General features: G+C 41.9%; 1 protein-coding gene across 3 annotated transcripts in view; it reads left to right on the top strand.

Moving 5' to 3' along the window:
* The window catches only part of LOC122540180 (tyrosine-protein kinase STYK1), a 112486-nt gene that overhangs the window by 41843 nt on the left and 45927 nt on the right, over window positions 1-24716 (top strand). For 2 of the 3 annotated variants that reach the window (XM_043675522.2, XM_087980647.1), the window contains exons 2-4: window positions 7946-8012; window positions 10027-10167; window positions 21942-22175. In XM_043675522.2, coding sequence (XP_043531457.2) covers window positions 7973-8012; window positions 10027-10167; window positions 21942-22175 — 415 coding nt within the window. In that variant the 5' untranslated portion in view covers window positions 7946-7972. The remainder of the gene's footprint in view (window positions 1-7945; window positions 8013-10026; window positions 10168-21941; window positions 22176-24716) is intronic. The other variant, XM_043675524.2, reaches the window with a different exon arrangement.

Raw genomic sequence — 24716 nt, forward strand, 5'->3', positions numbered from 1 at the left:
GGGCATCCCGCACACACAAACGGGTTAGCCTCTGAACCCCTTCCTTAATCGTTGTCCAAGTTCCTTCCAAGGGGGGCCAATCGGACGGGAAGGGATACTGTTCGGCCACTGCCCTGGCATACATCCCAAATAGGGTCCCCATACTGCGATCTATTACCATATCCTTGGCTTGGTTGCGGTACCCCAGGTCTATGGCAGCATCCTTTGCTAATCCACCAAACTTGGGAGCATCCTGATAGTCTACCTGCACTTGTTGCCCCCCTTCCTCGAGGAGCCGAATTAGCCATAGCTCTAACGGCTCCCCAGGATTACGTCGGGTTTTCTGGGTGATAAACAGCACCTCATCGGTAGTGAAGTCTTCCGTTAATTCAGAGAATTCTGCGGGAGGCTGAGCCCGCGGTAATTCATGCATAATTGCCTCCCCTTGTTCATTCCGTATAGGGTTTCCTTTCTCATCTAACATTACCTCCCGTTGCACTGGGAGACGTCTCTGAACCTGCTTTCTCCTAACCACTGGTTTAGCTTGGAGTACGGGTGGGTCCTCTTCGTACTGATCATCTAAATCTCCCCAAATGTTCCCATCCCAATGATCGATATCCCACCGATCCCCGTTATTTAACTGGGCTACAAACGCCCGTACTTGTACCGGGTCCGGGGTTCGAGGGACCTTCCTTTTCTCTTTCCGTTTCTTAGCAGACAAATACATAATAGTTCGTCCTGCTAGTTCAGTTAATGCTGTCAATTCAGCTTTTAACTTCATAATTTCCTGCCTCAACATAGAGGCATCTCCCGAACTGAGTCCCTGCTCATGTTTCAGGAGGGCTAATTCTGCTTCAGCTTTTTGGCGCTTGTCTGACTGTTGTCTACAAGCCGCCGCACAGGCCCACATCCTCCGCTGTACCCCAGGCAATGGGTTCTTCGGCAGGACTGGGATCCTCTCAAGGGTGGACAGCAGCGACCCTGGGGTTCCTACGCCCTCGGCCTCCCAGTCCTCCGGTCGCCCCCCACCATTTCTCAAACAAACTGCCACGCCATGCCACGGCCCATGCCATCCCGGGACGGTCAGGACCTCCACAGCTTGTTCCTCTGGTTTCTTAGCCTTTTTCCAAAACATTGTTCTGTATCAAAATCTTTCCTCAATTGCGATTGATCCTGCCGGCTACGCCAAAATGTTTTAAAAAATTCTCAAGGTCAAGGACCAGGCTCGCAGGAAAGTAGTCTGACACAGAACAAACAGCCAAGAGGCGAGTCTGCTAGAATATAAGTGTTTTATTCCCCGCAGTGTCCCCACAACCAGTCTCGTACTTACAACGGGTCTGGCTTATACTCACTCTACATGTTACCAAAACTGGGAGCCGTCAGTTCTTGTAGAGCGGTTGCCAACAACCCACGCTCGGCGGTTAAACGTAACCCCGGAGCAGACTCACCGAACTGGAGACTTCTCCAGCTGATATACCCTTTTCCAGATATAAACATTCATGTGAACAGCAGAGCAAGGCTAAAAAACACATTCCATTCTGGTTACATACAGATAAGAAGATTCACACGGGAAGGTGTATAACAAGATTCACACGGGACTAAGCGACACCTTCCATTTTCGGTTAGATTCACACATGTATTGGGACACAATTTTAACCCTTTCACCACAGGGGTAAATGTAGGGGTATGGGAGGGTTTCGCTTCGGCGGGTCGGTGTGGACTTGTTGGGCCGAAGGGCCTGTTTCCACACTGTAATCTAATCTAATCTAATCTAATCTGATAGTTCCCAACTACCTAACAGTAAAACTGCTCTGAAAATCTAAACTTTTTTGACAAGTTGTCTGAGATCTTTGATTAGTTCCATTTTTTTTCTGGAGTCAAGCCACACAACTTGTTGATCATTTTTGAAAGATTCTGTGTGTCCCCATTATTTAAAATTCCTGTGATTTTTAAAGTCACGTTATTGTAAACATAGATCTATTGGTAGTCAATAATACTGACCACATTCTGTTGTATTCAGTGAAGTCCGAATGTGAGGCAACCTCTTATTTTTCAGTTTTTAAAGCTATTGAGAGTGTGATGCTTTCCTCCAAGAACCTATATTTTTAAGCCTAGAGGATGCGAAATGAAAACTCCCACAAGACAAAAATACTGTTTTTGTCGTAGTCTCTGAATAGCGATGACATACTGTGGAGATTTGAAAAAAATCATGTAATTGTATTTTGCTTTCCAAAGATGTTTCTGTCATAATGTACAATGACACAGAAGGAACCTCTACAATCGTGCAGTATTATAATATGAAGGAACTCGAGCAAATCTGACACTGCAACATGGTCAATAAAAGGACAATTAGAAATGTCAGATGCCCGAGTTGATCATTAACTGATATTTTGTCATCGTCACTACAGGTGCAATGTCATTGTTTAAACAGCTTAGTATAAAATCTGACCCTGTGATCCAAAGTATAACAGGATTATTTGGCAAAGAGAAATAAAGGCTTTTTGTTTCCTTTTTTTTAAATGAGACTTCTTGTTTTAGTTGCTCATGAAGGGGAGAGGTTTCCTTATCAAATGGTTTCATTTTGAATCAGTGCCCAATGGGATTTGTTTTCTTTGGGACAATGGGTTCACTCATTTCCTTTCGCCCTGCTCCCATGTACCTGGGCCTGCTTTTGAGAACCATGACCAATGGGCAGAGAACATTATAACAACACCACTTTCTCTTGTTGATCCTTCCATGTTTCTTCAAGTTGCTTAAATGGTTCAATCCCATTTGAACAGGGACACTGTCAGTTTCTGAAGCAGATGGATAAACCCAAGGTTGTACCAGGGTGCAGTGGCCACTCTTTCAGAGCCCACATTGTTTGTACTTGGTGAAATTGTGGGCAGTTATTTTGGGCATTGAGAGAGTGTAGTGTAAATTCATCAGGACTGCTTTGGGAAAGACACAACTGGGGTAAAAGAAAAACTTCAGGACATCCATATGAGTGAAGAAGCCCAAGTGATGTTTTAGTGATGGCTTTTAAAATTATGCAAAGCTTTGAGATGTGTAAGACAATTCTATTTCCTTCAGTTGTTGAATAATGAAGTGGGAGAGTTGAGGCTGGACTTGAAGTTTCCTTAATTGATGTGAAAATGATGCCCAGTGGGGTCTTGTCACAGTCTTCCTTAGAATTTATCACATCACCAAGTTTGGCCATCTGCAAAATTTGGAATTGCGTGTCCAGTTCTTAAGCCTAAATTACTTGTGTAAAAGTGTGTTCCTGGCAGTAATCCTTGTGGGACACCATTTTCCACTGTACATTTCACAAATCTGATTGAGTGTCTTTAATTCCTCACCCCTCTGCTGTTCTGTTGTCAGCTTGCTATCTACTCCACAACTTGCCACTGAGCACTTTGATCCCCATCCACTTCTGTAGGTTTTGTTTAAACATTCCACTTTTTAATAACACTAGACTAATAGAAATAGGAGCCACAGGGAGAGTTGATTTGATTTTGTGTGTAAATGTTAAATGCCATGTTCTCCATGTCTACTGAGTCATCCACCAGATTGTGTTTTAAGAGGGTGGTGGTTTGTTCCAGGTTGTGTTCACTCTCTTGACCATAGTAACAATGGATTCTAATGTGTTTATTGTGTAAGAGCTGTGAGCATTGATAACAGTTCAAATCATTCCAGGATTTGATTATAGTGGAAGTATTATTACTGAGGTGTACGTCTGTCTGTTTTGTTTTTTGGGCTTCTTTGTGAAGTAGAATCATTGACTAAGAGTGAGAAGAGGCTGTTTAAATGGTTGGATATTTATCTAGTTCTTGCCAATGGAGCTGACCTTTTGTTAGGGACCAGGAATGATGACTGATTAAGAAGCTGGTGAGGCTCTAGGTTTCCCTGTCGGATTGCATCACTTTGAATGGTTTAAAATGTGAAATTCTTATTCATGCTGCATTCAGGTATGAGGACGGATTGTACCAGGATGTGTGGAAATATAATTTTAAACACCAGTTGGAGCAATACTGGGTTATAAGGTACCTCTAGGGTGCAGACAGAAACTCACTACAGCCTCCGATAAACAGGGAGTGGGGTTGTGCAAATGGGTCATAAGAGAAGGAATAGGGAAAGATAGCTGGCTCCTTTGTAGTTACAGCATTGCTTTAGTAGCTTTTTGTTGCTGTGGGTGAGGTTGGCACTGGTAATCATAGTACCCTGAACTGTTGTACACTGCTCTGTTTTCCTGCCTTCCACCACATAATTTCTTATTACATCTCCAGTCTCTGCCCAGATTCAGCTGGAAGCACTTGCCTCACCAGAGATCTTGAAGTGTCTTGCTAATTGTTGTTCACCAATCCTACATCTTGATTAGATTACTTACAGTGAGGAAACAGGCCCTTCGGCCCAACAAGTACACACTGACCCTCCGAAGAGCAACTCACCCAGACCCATTCCCCTACATTTACCCCTTCACCTAACACTACAGGCAATTTAGCATGGCCAATTCACCTAACCTGCACATCTTTAGGACTGTGGGAGGAAACCGGAGCACCTGGAGGAAACTCTCTCAGACACTGGGAGAATGTGCAAACTCCATACAGTTGCCCGAGGAGGGAATTAAACCCAGATCTCTGGCGCTGTGAGGCAGCAGTGCTAACCCTGTGCCGCCCTTATCTTCAATAAGTTCAGAGCTGCTTAATGTTAGATTTTGTTAATATACCATTGTTAATGAGGATCTCTCTGCATTTATGCTGACTTTGACTGATCAGTCCTCTACGGCTCAGAAAGCAGTCATTCGGTCCATCAAACCTATGCTGACCCTTTGTGGAATAGTCCAGGCTGCCCCATTCACTCACTGTGTCATAGAGTCAGACTGCACGGAAACAGACCCTTCAGTCCAACCAGTCCATGCCGACCATAATCCCAAACTAAATCAGTCCCACCTGCCTGCGCTTGGCCCATAATCTCTCCAAATATTTCTTATTCATGTCCTTATCTAAATGTCTTTTAAACATTGTTCCGCAAAGTGGGTAGAGTATTTCTGGATTGGTAGGCAGGATGTTAGAATTTGATGTTTGGAAAATGATTGGGGGTGTGTGTGTGTGGGAGGAGATTGCATGGTCCCTTTTAAAAGATGTTTTTTCTCTATGCTTAAAGATTTTAAAATTGAGTGGCAAGCTGTTGCACGCAAAGTTTGCAGATGCTCAAATTGAAATATTTGTATCAAACAGCAAAGTAGCATTTTTACCAGGACAACAGATTTTTAAACTTTAGCCAATTTAATTTAAACCAGGCACTTGAAGACTAAGGACAATTTAAATTTAAACCTGATGGTTTTGACAACCTAGAACCAATGCTATTGTAAGAAATCAAGGGTGGAAAAGAAAATTGGCAGAGAGCAAACTGCACTCTGAGTAACCATTATTTTACTAAAGTTACAGCAGCACTCTTAGCTAATATTCCTGACACACAAATCTCATGGAGAGAGACATTGATGCAAGAATTCAAAGGAGGAGATCTTCTTGAAAGAAGATCAACAGAGAGGGGGTGGAGCATTTGAGAGACTAACATGTTTTTGTATTTTACATAAGTGGGGCTTGTATTTATTGGAACAGCATACCATTAGAATTCTGTTTTATTTGGGAGTAGTTAGTTAGAGGGGAATTGTTCAGTTTGTTAGAGGTTCTGTTAATTTGTTCACTGTTGGAGTTAGATACATAAATTGTTACTTGTTGATTTATCAAGTAAGTGAAAGGATTTAATTTTGTTTAACCACTTCCTTATAACAGTTTGTGGGGCAGGAGGGGTGGTGAGAGGTGGTTATTTCTTCTTTCACACTTATTCTAACAGATTGAGGCAAGGCAAGCCTCTCTGGTGTTTTTTTGGATTTAGTTATCAGAGGAGGGTCAAGCTCTGCTTCATAACAGTTATAACTGTAACTGCATCCATCACTTCCTCTGGAAGTTCAGTCCACACACAAACCACTCTGTGTTTCCAAAAAATACCTATCTTTTTCTAAATCTTTGTCCTTTCACCTTAAAAATATGCCCCCAGTCTCGAAATCCTCCACCCTAGTGAAAGGATACCTGCCATTCACCTTATTTATACTCCTTATGATTTTATAAACCTCCATAATGTCACCTCTTAAGCTCCTTGTCCTTGTAACCCTGCAAGTTTATTTCTCTTTAGTGCTTATCCGTTGGGTTCCAGATCTCATCTTCACATCCTTCACTCTCTATCTCTTGCCTTAAAAAAAAAATTGAGTGTACTCATCTTTGTACCATATAATAAAGGAGACAGCCTTTCCTCATGTACCTTATCCAATCTGTCACAATCTTGTACACCTCAATCAGATTTGCTCTCGCTCTCTCGCTTCTTTTGCTGCAAGGAGAAACATACCAACTTCTCCAACCTAAGCCTGTGTTAGAAGCTCATCATCCCCAGAAGGTTCTAGTCGGTCTCCTCTGCAGCCTCTTGACGATCCTTTGTAAAGTGTTGTGTTCAGAATTAGATGTGGACTAATCAGAGCTTTAGGAAGGTCTAGTATCAATTCCCTCCTTTTTCTTGTCTTTACTGAATGCTTCTATCTATGAAGCCCAAGTTTGCATGTATTTTGCTAACTGCTGGTTTAATCTATCCTGGTACCTTCAAGGTGCTATGCATCTCTTCCTGACTTTGTTTGGAAATGTCATTCAGTCTCTACTGCTTCTCCCTATCCCTTCTGCAATGTCCATCATCTCACACCTTCCATCTGCCACTTGTGTGCCTCATTATGCTTCTGCATCCATTTCTTCTTGCAGTCACTTAGTCATCCACACAGGCATGTTTGGATTCATAAGCAAATTTTAGAAGCTTATTTTGTGTTCCAATATCAAAATAATTTTACTTGGACTAAAAATTTATGGTCTGAATATTAAATCTTGTGGAACACATTGCTCTCTACCCTCCAGTCCTCAAACAACTGTTAATTGTGACATGTTTTCTGTCTCCCATGTTTCATCTGTCAGAACTAGTTAACACTCTTCAATGCTCCAGCCTCTCCCTGTACCTTGGGATTTAGAGAAGTTACCACACAATGAAAAAGGGCAAGCTGGAAAGATTTGGAGTAAAAGAAATGACCCGTGGGTGGGAGTGGGGTAGTGGGTGTGAAGTCGATTTTGAGAACTATAGAGAAGAGTTAAGGAAAGTGTCAAAAGTTTGTAAACTGGAGTTTTAGTCTTAAATTTGTTAAAAATGTCATTAAGTGGAACATTTACCTGATGGTGACTCTCCTGAAATAAGATTAGATTACTTAGTGTGGAAACAGGCCCTTCAGTCCAACAAGTCCACACCGACCCGCCGAAGCACAACCCGCCCATACCCCTACACCTAACACTACGGACAATTTAGCATGGCCAATTCACCTGGCCTGCACATCTTTGTGACTGTGGGAGGAAACTGGAGCACCTGGAAGAAACCCACGCAGACACAGGGAGAACGTGCAAACTCCACACAGACAGTCACCTGAGGCGGGAATTGAACCCGGGTCTCTGGTGCTGTGAGGCAGCAGTGCTAACCACTGTGCCACCGTGCCGCCAGAGCAGGACCGTTTGAATTTTTGGTGTGGGAAATGATGTATTTTGATGCAACTAAGCAGCTCTGTGTCAGGATAGCATCCAGCTCTATTGGAAGAGGGGCATTGAGGGCTAGATTTGGCCTAGAAGTTCTAGGTGAAAGTCCTAGAAACAGTATTGTGCCCGGTCTGCTGGTGTCTCTGCACAATTGGTCACTCTGATAAATCCTCACTTGTCTTCCAGAGTGATTTTATTAGCCACTTGGTGGGGAGCTGGGCTTGGTCAGGATGTAATTGTGGGATCCACCCTCTCTCTGCTGCACTTTTCAGAAATGACCTGTTTAACTTGACCGTGCTGACTGACTGTCTGTCTGATGGGTTATTGACTTCCTCACTCTCACTTACTGATACTCCTTCAATGTTTTCCAGATCCTGCCCACCGTGTGCTCAAGTCTAATGAGCCTCCAGTGTAATTTCAGCACCTCGAATCGATGTAGTGAGTCTCTGATTCTTACCTTTTTTTTATTTGTTTGGCAATTTCTGTGAAGAGAGACCAAATCAATGCTGAGATTTACCAACTTGTTACTGGATATGCTGGGACTTCTTTCACTGGAACGTAGAAGTTTGAGGGGGTGACCTTTTATAAAGGTTTATAAAGTGGAGGGGTTTAGATAAGGTGAATGGCTAGTGTTTTTTCGCTCGGGTAGGGGAAAGGTGGGTCTTCAGGTGAGAGGAGAAAGGTTTTTACAAAGACATGAGGGACAACTTTATTTTTACAGGGTGGTTCATGTGTGGAATGAACTTCCAAAGGAAGTGGTGGATGCAGGTACAGTTACAACTTTTAAAAGACATTTGGATAAATAAATGAATAGGAAAGTTTGGAGGGACATGGCCCAAGTGCAGACTGATGGGACTAGTTTGGTTTGGAATTATAGTTGGCATGGACTGTTTGGACCAAAGGGTCTGTTTCCATGCTGTATGACTATGACAGCGCTCCAGCTTGTTAGTGAGAAGATTGAGAGTTTGAGTCCCAACTTGTGCTCAGTCTGACCATGTTAATGTCACAGTGTAGCTCCGAGGGAGTGCTGCATTATTGGAGGTACCATCTCTCAGGAGGTGTTCACCTGAGCTGCTTCTGTTCCCTTGTAAAAGGCTATATGACACCATGTTGAAGGAGAGCAGAGGTTTTCTTATTATCTTCTGGACAATATTTATCTCTCAACCAACAATACTTGAACTAATTGTTAGATCACTGTCTTGTTTTGATTTCCTCTCCTTCATGGGATGTGGGTACCATTGGCAAGGCCAGTTTTTAGTGTGCATGGAAACATAGAATCCCTACAGTATGGAAGCAGGACAATCGGTCCATTGGGTTACACAGACCTTTATGAAGAGCATCTGACCCCTACCCTCTGCCGTAACCCTGCATTTCTCATGGCCAATCCACCTACCCTGCACATCTTTGGACTGTGGGAGGTAACTGGAGTACCCAGAGGAAATACAGGTAGATGTGAGGTGGACAAGCAAACTTCACATAGATGGTAGAATCGAACTTGAGTCCCTGACGCTGTGAGGCAGCAGTGCGAGCCACTGTGCCACCATCCTGTATCTAGTGAATGCAGTGCTTCAGTGGCTACTTCAGTGGGCAGTTAAGAGTCAGCCACCTTGCTGTTGGTTTGGAGTCTCACACACAGGCCAGACCAGCTAAGGATTGCAAGTTTCCCTCCCTAAGTGATGTAAAAACCCATCTGGTTCACTTACAACAATTGAAGTTGGTTTCCAGGTCACCATTGTGAAGACTAGCTTTACATTCCCGATTGATGAATTGAATTTGAATTTGAATTTCTATAGCTGCTGTGATAGGATTGGATGAAGGAGCAGTGCTCTGAAAACTTGTGATTTCAAATAAGCCTGTTGAACTATAATCTAGTGTTGTGTGACTTCTGACTATGTCCTTATCCAAGCTTCAGGAAGTTGGCTAACAAACCAGTCCTCTGGGAAACGTGGATCAAGTTCTGGACCATTATATGAAAGAGTCCTCATTGAACTGAGACTCCAAGGGTTCAAATCCCGGCCCCTCTCTACCAGTGACATCACCATCGTCCTGTGTGTGTGTGTCACATGCCCTCCATTGCAATAGTCGCTATTAGTGAAGTAGTACATCATTGGCTGGAAAGTCCTTTAGAATAACATATGACAGTCAGCAATATAAATGTAACTGTCTCTGTTTTATTCAGTTTGTTATTTTGGTGATGCTTATTTTCTAGCTGTAGAACAATTTTAAGCAATTTCTTTAGCATAGACCAGTTTTAGACCTGAAGTCACCAAAGGAGACTCTGAGTTGGAGTTATTAGGAAGATAGGAACAGGGGTAGACCATGCAGCCTCTCAGTATCAGTGTACTGGGAGATTCATGTAATGGAAGTTTCTGACATGGGTGTGTATGGGGATTTTGTTACTGGGAGAAAACAGTGCGACTGATAGATGTATGTCTCTTCCCTCCTGTCTCAGATGCGAATGGTGTAAACAATGGGGTTATCATCATCCCAGTGATCCTTGGCTTCTCGTCTGTAGTTCTGATCATTATTGTCATCTGGAAGACGTGCAAGATGAAGAAAGAAAAGGAGCGTGCTCCAGTCATACTGCTGCAAGGTGGGTGAGCTTTGGTTTTTTAAATTTGAAATAGTTTATTTTGTTTTGCGTACAGTACTGGAGGATCGTCCCATTCAAAGCGTGTAAGGGTAATAGAACAGAGCAAAGAATACAATGTTACAGCTGCAGTGAAGGCGCACAAAGAGTGAGATCGACATTAAATTTAAAATTTGAGAGGTCCCTTCAGAAACCTAATAACAGCAGGGAAGAAGCTGTTCTTGAATCTGTTAGTATGTATGTTTAAGTTTTTGTATCGTCTGTCTGACAGACAGAGGTTGGAATAGATTATATTGAGGATGGGGGAGAGGTCTTTGATTATACTGGCTGCCTTCTCAGGACTGCGAGAAATATTTATCTGAGATCAAATGATTTCAGCATTAGGTTTAATGTCATGAGTGCTCAAGTACAAAGTACATGAGTACAGTGACATGTGTGCAATGATACTACACATCTTACATACAAATTACCTAGGTACAAGTCTTAGTTACTAAAATAAACAAGGTATGAAAGTAGAGAAATAAGGAAATAAGCTTAAAGTTCTCCATTAAGTTCTTCATAGTATAAATTTAGAAAGATAAAGAAATAAAGTTTTAAAAGATAAACATTACAGTCCTTCTGTAGCCAGCAGTTGCTCCATGCTGTGGGCTTTCCTCACATGGTCGACCTCTCGCTGCATTGCAGGGTTCTAGATCTGTGACAGGCTGACCAGACTGCACCCTCTCTGCTCTGGCCCACTGACTGCTGGGGGTGCATGTGCAAATAGTAGAACGTTTGGAACCACTTTCTCCTTTTCACTCCTGTCAGGCAATGGACTAAGCTGATCATACCTGAAATGGTATACTTCCCATTTTCAGGAGAATCACCTTTTAAGGAGTGATAAAAATCATTTGCTACCTGGCCTATACTTTGTTGTCATCTTTATTAAAGAATTCTCAAATAATGCAGAACAGAAGGAGATTATTCAGCCTATTATGTCTGCGTTACTCTTTTTAACCAGTGATCTCGTCAGTCCCACCCTGTCTAGTTCATTCTCCATAGCCCTGTGGTTTGTTCCATCTTCAATTATTTCTGATTCCCTTTTCAAAGCTTCCATTGACACTGCCCCCAGTAACCCGTCAGATGTTGTTTCAAATCAAAATCATGAGGTTCTTTCTTGTTCAAAAAAAACCCTCTGCCTTACAGACTCTGATGTTTACAGCATAGAAGGAGGCTATCCAGGCCATCATTTCTGTGGCAGACCACATTCTGACAATAGTAATCCAGCTCTTGGCCCACAGCCCTCAAGGCTCTGGGAATGTATCAATATCTAAATACTGCTGGAATGTTCAGAGAGTTTAACTCTTTCGGCCAGTGAGTTCCAGACTCCCATAACCCTCTCCGTGAAAACAATTGCTTTCTCTGACTTCCACCTCATGCCTTTTTAAATTTCTGCAGTGGTATACTGCCATTAAGGTGCCTCAGTTCACATCTGGTTCTTTTTGTTAGTCACCTTTTAAATCTGCGTCCTGTAGTTATTAGCTCAACAGCCATGGAAACCATTTCCCTTTATTTGCTTTACCTAACCCCTTCATAATTTCAAGCAACTCTACCAAATCGGCGCTCTCTACTTTCTCTGCTGTAAGGAGAATAACTTCTGCCTCTCCAGTGATCTCTCATCCCTAGAAACTCTCGTGCAGTTCCTAGAATATGGTGTCCAGACAGAATATACTGGGGCTTTTGTACACGTGGGCCAGATCTTCTCCACCCAAAGGGATCAGAAACGTAAGGTGTGCGGACTCTCAACTCCTCAGTTGCCAGGCAATTCCTGCTATCGTCTGTCTTTTTCTTTTCCATTTTGTAAGATGACCCAACATGCACTTAGTGAGATTGGGTTCACCGTTTGAATCTTTTCTATAAATTCAGATTGCTATTTTCCCAGGGTTCCTGAAGACTGTGGCAATCCCACCAGGTAAGTCAATTTGTGTATCTTGTGGGGGTCCTCCTATGGAGTTAGGATTGGTTTGACAGGTATGTCTATAAGGTCCCACCAATCCCCCAATCCATCTTCCCATGCACACCACTCTGCTCCTTCCACTCTTTTATGTATCTTCCATTGCTATTCTTCCAATATCCACTATAGTGACAACCAATAAGCCATATAATGACACTGACAAGTCTTTGAACTGCTCCTCAAACTGACACACTAAGCCAGGTTTGAAAATTGTCTTTGAAAAGTGCTCCTTCTAAAAGTGTTAATGAAACAGCTGTATTACTAATGAAAATAATTCTCAAAATATCTCCTAATTTTGATTGTACAAACACATTTGCAATGAAAAATTCCACAAAAAGAAGAAAAACAAGAATTATTATTGCCTCAAGTGTCAATCAAACAAAGCTAACATTTCTCTTTGTAACTGTAAACATTGCTTCTTTGGCTAAACACCTTATCTTGGAGTTTGGCTGAATGTTCATAATGAGACCATCTGCCAAGTGTATGGGCAGAAACAGACTGAGCAGATGGCCAGTCATCATTCAGTTCCAAATCTTTGAGTGCAATTCTGAACACTGCTGTAATTCTAGCCGAATGGCACAGTGGTGACTTTCCAAGCTACTGGTCTGTGGGTCCTTGGAATTGTTACACAAGTACAAAATATTTAACAGAGGGCAATGAAATGAGAGTTTTATTGGATAAAACATATTGGTCTGACTTCCATTAGGCTGCACAAGAACAAATCATGAGATATTGCATCAAGGGATGCACAGTACATGATTAACACTGCAATTAGAATTAAGTGATTAGAAACCCAATATCCAGTGTAACCACTTGCACTAAAATTTAATATAAGGAATGGGCTGATTTACCATTTTCACCAACCTTCTTTTTACTCTGGATTAATCTAAAGTCTCATTTACAAAGGAAGCTAAATTCACCAACTCAATGGACCTTTGTCACTGTACCATAGGCCTGGTGAGCTGCTCCTTACTGTAATGGAGGTGGTCACTTGTGAGGTTACCATTCCAATAGGCACTTCCTGGCTTTTCATACATCATTGGAAACATTATGCTTCAGGTCTGGTGTTAGTGATCATCTGTCGAGGTGGGATGAATGGAGCAATGCAGCCCCACACACAATTTCACACTCCATTAATATCCAAAATTGGAATTTTTAACAAAATAATGATCGAGGACATCATGGCCAATTGTTTTCTCATCTTTGTCTGCAACACTGGAGTAAATTATAGCAGGTCTACCTTTATTGCAGACCTCCGTTGTGTGTGAGATTAAGAAGGTAGCTGATATAGCCAACTGTAGATCTATAAATCAAGTTAAGAAAGCATCCTGTCCTGGTTTGTATTAAGTTGTCGTCCTGATTGGCTGCAAATGTTTCCATAGAACATGAGCTGAATTTCCTTTATTGTGTGAAAGTGGGTCATCTTTGAACAATGAATGGGCCGTGAGTAACTGGGACCTTCCCAATTCTGGGGCTTGGTGCTTCTGTCGATCTGCTGGACTGTGCTCGTTTCAAACACTCACTGAACAGTCAGTGTCTTGGAACCACTGCAGCTCGCTGACTCCTTCTGCTCACACAGATACCTTTTCAACTGACTGCATCACACATGAGGTGCGATTTGTCAACATTGAGCCCAATATGTCACTGTGTCTTTGACAGAGTGTCTTCCCCTAGGATGGGGGATTTCAAGACTACGGGACACATTTTTTGAAGGTGAGAAGAGAGGGATTTAAAGACACGAGGGGCAATTTTTTTTTTAAACACATGTGGAATGAACTTCCTGAGGAAGAATTGGACGCACATACAGTTACAATATTTAAAAGACTTTTGGACAAGTACATGAATAGGAAATGATTCGGAGATGCCGGTGTTGGACTGGGGTGTACAAAGTTAAAAATCACACAACACCAGGTTATAGTCCAACAGGTTTAATTGGAAGCACACTAGCTTTCAGAGCGTCGCTCCTTCATCAGGTGATAATGGAGGACACAATTCTAAGACACAGAATTTATAGCAAAAATTTACAGTGTGATGTAACTGAAATTATACATTGAAAAATATTTTGATTGTCTGTTGAGTCTTTCATCTGTTTGAATACCATGATAGTTTCACTTCTTTCATGTGTAAATCACAAAACGTTTTTTTATTATATATTTTGATTAAGAAAAAATAGATTTTTAAATATTAAACAAATACAAAACAATGCAATTCAAAACAGTACAAAAATAGTACAAGACTAAACCCAAATAATAAAAAAATTCCCCAACCCACCCTCCTATACGAATGTATAAACATATATAGAGAAGTATAAAATTTTAAAAAAACCTAAACTAGCTATTTAACTAACTAAATAAATACCTAACAACAAACAAATAAATAGTAATAACTCAGCCCAGCCAAATAAATCACTCGTACATTCACAGTTCCTCCTCCCTGGATATTGGACTCATGAAACACAATCGTTACAGCAATATAAAAGCCCTTGTTAGTGTGGCAGATAAATCTGTGTCCAGGTATTTCCAAAAGGGTTGCCATGTCTTGTAAAAATTCTCAGTTTTGTGGTGTACTATATTTGTGAGAAAATCCAGGGGAATATGCTCCATAACAATCTTCCGCCAACCCGACAGGCCTGGGGGGTTTTCTGACATCCAACCTAGCAAGGTATTCTTCCTTGCACAGAATGTAAGAATATTGAAAAGTTTTTCCTTATGCGAGTCTGCAGGAAATACAATGGGTAGGCCCAAAAGGAGCGAAATAGGATCCTTTTCCACCCCTACACCTAAACTCCTCTCCATTGCACCCACCACAGTGCTCCAGTATGTTTGAAGCCTGTCACAAGACCAAAGACAATGGGTAAGAGTACCCGTACAGACCTTGCACTTGGGACATGCTGAAGGTACCCCTGGTTTAAATTTTGACAAACGGTCTGGGGCTAAGTGGATCCTGTGGAGAATCTTCAACTGTAAAGCACGGGTCCTATTGCAAATTGATATCTTCCTTGCATTCTCCCAAATATCCTCCCATGCCTCTGAAGAAACTTCAACACCCAGCTCTCTTTCCCACATTTTGCAGAGTCGACCAGACTCATCTGAGGTAGCAGCCCCCAATTGGTGATATAGAGTACTGACAGAAAGTGTACTCTTAGCCCTTAGTATCCCTCTTTCTATGTCAGATTTGTAATCAGTCAAAAGTGTGGTCTTTTTTTGAATAAAATCCCTAACTTGACAAAAACAAAAGAGGCCTCTATTAGGTAACTCGTACCTAACTGATCGAAGGACATCATTACATCTCCCTCAAATAAATCACCCATGCAAGATATACCCCTAGCTGCCTTACGTTTAAATCCTGAATCTATCATACCTGGTTGAAAACTCCGGCATACCCACTAAAGGCGTAAACAAAGATGTTTTGCCAATATTACCTTCCCTCTGCCGAATTGCCCTCCATGCTTTAACAGTATTGATGACTATTGGGTTATGGCAATATTCCCTAACTGTCCTCACCTTGTCCAAAAACAGCAAACTGGTAAGGGGGCACCTTGCCTGGGAGACTTCGATATCTAGCCATATTGAAGGAGGGTCCCCACAACCCCAATCACTTATGTAGGTCAAGAGCAAGCTTAATTGGTAATTTTTAATGTCTGGAAGGTCTATTTCCCCCCAATTTGTGAGGCAACTGCAGTTTGGCTAATTTAATGAGGGGCCGTTTACGGTGCCAGATAAAGGAGCTGAACCAACTGTTCAGTCTCCTGAGTGTTTGTTTATTGAAAATCAGGGGGTATATCCATAAAAGGTATAGCAAACGAGGGAGAATATTCATCTTAATAAGCGCTATCCGACCCAACCATGAGACTGGAAGTGCCCCCCATCTTTGGAGATCTTGTTTAATTTTTTCAAATAATTGAGTAAAATTGGCTTTGAACAGCCAATCCAGAACTGGAGTAATGAATATGCCCAAATACACAAAACCCCCTTGTGACCACCTAAATGGGAATCTATAGTCACTCTCACCCATAGGCATAGCCTCTGATTTAGCAAAATTAATCTTATACCCTGAAAAAGTGCCAAACGTGTGAATGCATTGTATCAGGCAAGGCACTGAAACTGCTGGATTTGTCAAGAAAATTAGAACATGATCTGCATACAGTGAGATCTTATGTAATTTTGACCCCACTTCTAGAGCTGATATATTGAGATCCCCACAAATGGCCTCTGCCAACAGTTCAATCACCAACGTAAAAAGTAATGGTGAAAGGGGAATGCCCTGCCGGCTGCCCCTAGAAATATTAAAATTGCTTGATCGTACCCCGTTGGTAATGACCGCAGCGAGTGGTACACTGTAGAGAACCTTTACCCATCTTATGAAAACTTCACCCAGACCAAACCGGTCTAGAGTATAGAAAAGGTATGGCCACTCAACTCGGTCAGGTGCCTTCTCTGCATCTAAAGAAATCACCAATCCCTGTATTGACTGCTGTTGGCATGCTTGAATTACGTTAAGCAGCCTCCTAACATTATTGAAGGATCTGCAACCCTTTATGAAGCCCGTCTGATCCTCTTTAATAATAGAGGGTAAAACTGTCTCCAGCCTTAACGCAAGAGCCTTAGAGAGGAAAAATTTTAAGAGCGAGATGGGCCTGTATGAAGCACAGTCTTCTGGATCCTTCCCCTTTTTAAGGATAAGTGAAATATTGGCCTCTCTCAGAGATGGTGGGAGACAAACATGACTGTATGAATCATTAAACATATTCAGCATCGGGTCTGACAGTATACTTATAAATTCCTTAAAGAATTCACTGGGAAGTCCATCAGGACTGGGTGCCTTTCCACTCTGAAGCTGCCTCAGAGCTTCCTGAACTTTTTTGCTCTGATAATGGGGCATTGAGAAAGGACCGTTGTTCGGGAGTCACACCCGGGAGCTTCAGATCTCTAAAAAAGGATTCCATTTTGGCCTGCCCCTCCTCACAATTCTCAGACTGATCTAACTTAGAGTAGAATCTCTGGAACGCCACATTAATCTTTTTAGAATCACATGTTAGGTTCCCAGACCCTTCCCTAATTGTTGTAATGGTTTGTGGGGCACTTCTCTTTCTGGCAAGATATGCTAAGTATTTGCCTGGCTTGTCACCATGCTCGTATAACCTTTGCTTTACAAAAGCCAGCTCCTTCTTTGCCGTCTGCGTGAGCATGGAATTTAATGTAGACCGCAGTGCCGTAATCCTCTGTAGTTTGACCAACGAGGGTCTGCCAAAATAGGCCTTCTTGGCTGCCTTCAACCGTGCTTCAAGGAGACGTTGCGCTCACCCTTCTGCCGCTTCCTTTTTGTAGAATATGAAATAACTAACCCCCTGGCATAAGCTTTGGCAGTTTCCCAGAGAACAGATGAGCTACCAACCGAGCCTATGTTGATGTCTAGGAATGCCTAAAATTCCCTAGAGAAATACTCCACAAACTTGCTGTCCATGAGAATAAAGGGGTCCATTCGCCAGTACCTTGAATCCACTGTAGCATCCTTAATTTTAACCATGAGGTACACTGGAGCATGATCAGAGATGGCAATATTACCAATCGTACAGGATGCCACCAGATCCAGGGTTACCGCAGGGGTCAGAAAAAAATCAATCCTCATGTGACATCTGCGCGGATTGGAGAAAAACGTGAAATCCCTACCTGTAGGGTGGAGACACCTCCAGACGTCCACCAACCCTAATTCCCCACACAACCCAATAACTGTTTAGTTTGTGCAGAGAGTATCGAGGGACCTTTAGGCAACCTATCTACTCTGGGGTCCATGAGGCAGTTAAAATCTCCCCTTATAATGATGTGCCGAGACTTGAGACTTATCGGTTTAGAAAAAGCATCTACCAAGAATTTAAGAGGATGAGCTGGGGGACAATAAACATTTAAAATGCCATATTCTTCCCCATTTATCAAGGCTTTAAGAATTACAAACCTCCTGTCTTTAACACATTCCAACAATTTAAATGAGAGATTTTTCCTAGCCAATATAACCACTCCCCTACTTCTGGTATTAAATGATGAAAAATAAACTCGGTCAAAGCCATTCTGCTGTAATTTCAGATGCTCCTTGTCATCCAAATGTTTCTCCTGTAACAAAGCAATATCCACCTTCTCCTTTCTAAGACTCAAGAGTACCTTCTTCCTCTTAATTGGTGAGTGACTTCCCTTGATATTCCAGGTACACCATTTAATCAAATCATTAGCCATAATCTTCTGCAATTACATTTAAATTCCAGAGAGGAGGAACCCGAACCACAAATTGCTGAGCCTTAGTGTTGCATGGTCCACCAAATATAAAAACTACATAAACTAAAGCCACTACATTTAACAAGCATACAAAATTATTAAAAATAAAAAAACAACAAAAACTAGAAAACAAACCAACATATAAAGTGCCAATAGCACTGAGTAGGGGAACTCACCCCCTGCGCGGATCATCCACTTGGTCATGAAAATTACGAACCTGCGTCTTCAGGGCTTGGATCCTATCCTTGGATGAACTGGCATCAGCTTCCACCACTGTGACCCTCTGCTCCACCTCATCCATCCTCTTCTCCAGGTCTCCCAGCTGCTGCTCATGCTTCTGCAGCATGAGAGAGACTGGAGCCAGTTTCTCTTCAATCTGTTTCCCCAACATCTCGCAAGATTTCGAGAGCTGGTTCACCAGGTCCTGGAGAGTGATCGGCTCTGAGGCTGCTGCAGGCTGAGCTGCAGGCCCGGCCTCAGATGCTCCTTCTCCCTTTTTAGGCATTTCTGGACAGCTGAAAATACAGGTAAGTCAATTTTTAAATGTTTCTTGGGGCTCCACAATCTTTCCAGCGCCCCAAGAAATCCTGATGACCTGGGTTGGGTGGGTTAAAGAACTGTCCTGCTCCTGCTGCGATGTGAAGCTCTGCAGTGTGATCTTCTCAGATCGCTGCCATCTTAGATACCCCCACAAAACCTTTTTTTAAAAGTTGTATTCTCAGGTTGGCTGTAACAATAGGTGATAGCTAGACAATATGTTGACGGTTTTAGCCCCCTGTGTTCTCTGTCTATGCCATGATGTTTTTAGATTAGAATCAATTTAAACATCATGGCATAGATGGAGAACACAGGGCTAACACCTTCAACATATTGTCTAGCTATCACCCATTGTTACAGCTAACCTGAATATGTAACGTTTTTAAAAAAAAACATTTTGTGATTTACACATGAAAGAAGTGAAACTGCCATGGTATTCAAACAGATGAAAGACTCAACAGACAATCAAGGTATTTTTCAATGTATAATTTCAGTTACATCACACTGTAAATTTTTGCTATAAATTCTGTGTCTTAGGATTGAGTCCTCCGCTATCAGTTGATGAAGGAGCGATGCTCCGAAAGCTAGTGTGCTTCCAATTAAACCTGTTGGACTATAAACTGGTGTTGTGTGATTTTTGACTATGAATAGGAAGGGTTTGAAGGGAGTTGGATCAGGAGCAGGCAGGTTGGGATTATGTTTGGCATGGACTGGTTGGAGGGAAGGGTCTGCTTCCATGCTGCATGATTCTGACTCAATAAGGCAACTCCCGATAAGGAGTTGTTTGTTTGCAGTCTCCGAGATCAGTCAGCTGAAAAAGGATTAATGAGTACAGAGAGTGGGTAGACCCTGACCACAAAGGATATGGTGTTCTCTCCGATGTAACCCTTGTGTAACTGGCTCATGCTGAACACTTTAACCTGTCACTCCTTGCTGCCATATAATATACTGTAACTGTTTTTCTGCGAGTCTGAGGAATGACGTGGCTCTGTCCTTTTGGCTCCTCTGCATATACTTGAATAAAGAAGAGTGGTTAAAGGTACTTTGTGTCTGGACTGGGTTATTCCTCCCACTCCATAACTTGGCAATTGCTGGTCTTATGAACTTCTGAGTAATAGTTCTGTTAAACAGGCAATCCCATAACCTCTGGCTAATTTTCTTATCCTGACTGAGGAGCAGGCTTTGCATTGCACCAACAGCGCTCACATTCTGAAGATGTGTGAGCTGTTCTCACAACCTACCCCACTTGAGTTCAGGTTGTTAATATGAAACTGACTTTCTGTAAAGCTAGATGGAGCTTAGGCTGAAGATGTTTACAGAGCTGAAGGGAATGGTTGGAGTTTTGCCAATATTAAGCTGGCAGAAATTTTAGCAGTCCTTGATCTGACAATTATCACCTGTGGCTTGAGGATAGAACACTGTTTTCTCTGTGTCAGTTGTCGGTTTGTTGGTTTAAGTCCCATTCTGAAGCCTTGAACCTGTCTTTTGACTGCTGAGCCAGTCAGGGCTCAGAGTGCAGCATTACCCAAGTTGCTGCTGTTGTACTTTCAGATGAGATATTACCTTCCTTTTCAGGGTGGACATTAAATTTTACACCAGTATTTTGAAGAAGAGTGAGGGTAAGAGAGGTCCCTAGTGGCCAAATTAGCTGCTTCATTTTCCTAGGTTTATCCTTGGATGTTTTATAAACTGAAATTCTTCTGATATCTCTTCCTATTAAGTTTTGTAAGGTGCCTGGAAGGAACTTTGGGGAACATGAAACTGCTGCAGAAGGTGGAGGCAGAGCAGGGTATGCACATGAACGTTGTCCTCATGATGGATGGTGCAAAAGCAGTCTGTAATTTAACTGTAACTGTACCTTCCATTTAAAATAACACAACCACAGAGTTCAAATCTCTAAAACCAGGGGCAGGTATACAAGCTAAGAGGGGAATCTTCAAAGGACATGTCGGGGGCAATTGTTTTTACACTGTGGTAGGAGTCTGGAACGTGCTGCCAGGGTGGTAGTGGAAGCAATTACAATAGGGACTTTTGGATAAGCACGTGAATATGGAAGGAGGGATATGGATCATGGATAGGCAGAAGGGATTAGTTTAATTTGGCGTCATGTTCGGCACAATATCGTGGGCCAAAGGGCCTGTTCCTGTGCTGCACAGTTCTGTGTTCTAACTCCGTTAGCATTGTGGTTCAGGGGCATGAGAGGCACCTTATCACCACATCATCAAATGCCGTGTGGGGCAAATCAGACCAGTTTTTATTTTTACTGTCTTTTTCAGATAGTCTGAAACATACTGATAGAACCTGCTTGGTTGTGAATTAGGGTTGCCAACTCTTCTTAAATATATTCCAGGAGAATTCCTCACATGACTTCAGCCAATCATCAGCCATCCTTACGACCCATTGTGTTCCGACACCGATTAGAAAGCGAAAATGTTCATTACCCAATTGGATAGTGCTTGAACATCAGTCAAAACAGTCTTTGTTTCATCTCCATTTTCAATATTTGTTACATCTGGTACAGAAGACTGTGCAAAGAAACTGATAAACACCCTTCCCCCCCCCCCCCACCCAGTCTTTTATCAAAGATCCATGTGATTTTTCTCCAGGGTAGCACACAGCAACACCTAGAGATTAAGCTTCAATTCCCAGAGACTCCAGACCAATCCTGGAGGGTTGGCAACTCTATATAATGTGAGGTCCTCCATTGGGAATATTATCCTGAGCAACCTGATTGCTGCTTTGTATGATTGTATTCTGTCTCTTTCAAATCACGCTCATTTTCTCCTTTGGTTTTGGGCTTTCAGAATCTGAAACATTCCAAACCCTTTGCTCATCCTGTGGTTCTGTTCTAGGCATTATTGTAGATTCATACACCACCCACAGCTTCAAACGGATCGATTTACTGTGTGCTGTCTTCACGTACAGCTGGTTTAACTTTTTGTTTTGAGTAATTGTAGTTTCTGGTCATGAATCTTTTGTAGATAAACCCAATCCTGAAAAACGGTTGGAGAATGAATACGAATCGATGACAAATGCAACAGAACAGATTCTGGCAGCCAGGGATCCCTCTTTCCAACGATGGGAGATCCCACCGGAAAATATGACTGGGAATTTGGAATATATGCAGAGTGGAACTTATGGACCAATATACAAGGCTAACATCCTCTCCACAGATGGGTCTGGAGAAGTGAAAGCTGTATTCAAATCTCTCCATGGTAGGTGATGAATGATCCTTAATGCTTTTTGGATGAAAGAGTATAAGCATCACATTTGGAATTTTACTGTCTGTGGAGGGATTGCTTTTCTTAAAAACAAAAAGAAAGTTCAGAGTCTCCTTCTGGACCAATGACTTAAAATCCAGCATTTGTCATAAAGCTGTTGACTGCAGACCACTGCGGTGTTTGTGGAAATGTGTTTATATTATTGTTTTTGACGGGGTAAACATGTAAGACCGTTAGCATTGCTTTTAATTTTGTTCAGCATACACTGGTTCAGTTCAGAAGCAAATTTAGTTTCTCTTTTAAAAGGAATTCTGGGAACAATGGCACCTCTGCATAAGGGGTTCAATTGTGAAACTTGCAAGCCAGGAGAATGTGGTTAGAAATCTGCATATTATTAGAACTGAGAAAGTTTAGGCTCTCAGACTTTGGAAAAGTTTATGTCAGACTTGGCACAAATGTATCAACTTGTTTCCACAGTTCATGACTAAGAAACTACTCGGAATCAGTTAATTAGAAATTTAAGGGCAGGGATGGGTGTGCAATTTCTCTGGATTTCTGTCTCTGTAATGAGTAGTGTCAGGAAATAGGTTGAGACTTTGTTCTGTGTAATTAAGATCTTGCCAGTTCTATATTTAGCCAGGTTTGTTTGTTTTTTCTTTTGCGTAACAACATTTTGTGCAGCAGTTAATGAAAATCTGCAGCCTCATGTGAATACCATAGTGGTGACCAACCATACTGAAGAACTCAAACAGAAAAATGATCTATTATCCCAGATTTCATTCTGGAATGTGACTTGTGTAACAGTACCATCGACTGAGATCAGAACCCTTTCAATTCATCATGTGCTCTTTTTATTAAATGAGTCAACCCTACTCATTTACAGCCTTTAACAGTGGGATAAGTAACTCTTGAAAACCAAATCCTTACCAATAGCAGTATATTGTGGATTGCATCAGAACAATCCTTTTATATATTTGCTTAACTTCATTTTTTCAAATTACAGGCGTGGTCAACATTCTCCTTCTAGAACCTAACATTCTTGGCCAGCTGTAGCTCTTGCCCAATATTGCACATTCAACTGGAATATTCAAAGTGAAATGCAAACTTTGATATTCTGGATTTTACTATTGCTCAGTTTCAGTTGTCTAATGCTGTAGGGTTAAGGACTCATCATTGAAGAATTTCTACATCGAATTAAAAACATAGTAGTAAGCTTTGGCAGTGTTTAATGTTACTGGTTCTAGAGAGATGTGCGGTGAATGATATAAGTTGGGTTTTGCTGTCACAGCATGGGACAGATGTGTAGTGATTGGACACAGGTGTGAGGGACCCAGAATGCCAAAATTGCAACCTTGTGCCAACTGGCTCCTGTTGTAACTTCGATGATAAGCATGACCAGTTCCATCCAGATGCACTCTCAAACTGACATTGGGAATTGTGGGACATGTGTGCCTCTGGCTGAGCAGCATTATTGCCTGTCCCTCGCCCTCGAACTGAGTGGCTTGCTAGATCATTTCAGAGGGTAGTTGAGAGTCAACAATTAATATGGGCCTGACCAAGTGAAGATAGGAGTTAGCCATACGTGTTTTTCCAACAACTGGTCATTGTAGATTTTTAATTCTAATTTTTAAAAAAATTGTGACTGCATTCAGATGCAATAGAGTGCTTTCTCCAGTGGATGACATGTTCTTTTATGTTCAGTAGTATGAAGGTTCAGGTTTAACGTATGAATTGGACCCTCTACTTGATGATTAAATCAATTGACAGTTTAGCCATCTATGGAGCCTTTGAAATAGGGGAAACAATAATCCCTGGGATACCTAACTCTAATGTGTGGAACTGCCCTATGTCCCAGTGATTGGTTAGAATGTCTACAACAGATCTATCACAGCATCGCCCACTTCCACTCCCATTTTACGTGCTTCAGGAAATTGTAGTGGTGACTTCGTTATATCTTTGCCAGCCCAGTAAAAAGATGGTGGTCAAATATTGCCAGGTAGGAGGTAGGATTGTAATATTGCGTATTTGTATAGATATGGTGGACTGTCACTTTTTAAAAATCTGGTCATGTGACAATGATATCCTTGGCCATTTTGGGCAGGAAACAGCTGGGTCTAACTTTGGTCCCTTTTGAGTAAACATCTTCATAATAAAGCCCTCGCTGTTTAACACTTTGAACTCCTAGTCTTCCTCCAAATATAACTTAAGACGTAAACTGGCCACATGCATTGCAATCCACTGGATCAAGCCACTTATTGTTAAAAACAAATTGAATCCTTACTGCAGATCCTAGAGGCACTTTGATAAAGAGAAAATAAATCAAAAGATATCATTGCTGAAACAAAACAGATACAGTCAGCAATGGGGAAGAAAGAGGAATTCACTGCAGGTAAGAGATGACCAGCACAGAAGAGGCTCATCACCTGCTCACCCTGAGTAATGAGGACTGTCCATGGAGGGCAATGGCTTGAGCTGGGGCAGAGATCCAGAAGGAAAAGGGCTGCATTAGGAATACCTTTTTGGAAAGGCAAATCA

This window comes from Chiloscyllium plagiosum, unplaced genomic scaffold, assembly GCF_037043375.1.
Source record: "Chiloscyllium plagiosum isolate Xiang-an unplaced genomic scaffold, Cpla_swu_hap1 HiC_scaffold_37, whole genome shotgun sequence".
Taxonomy (NCBI): Eukaryota; Metazoa; Chordata; class Chondrichthyes; order Orectolobiformes; family Hemiscylliidae; genus Chiloscyllium; species Chiloscyllium plagiosum.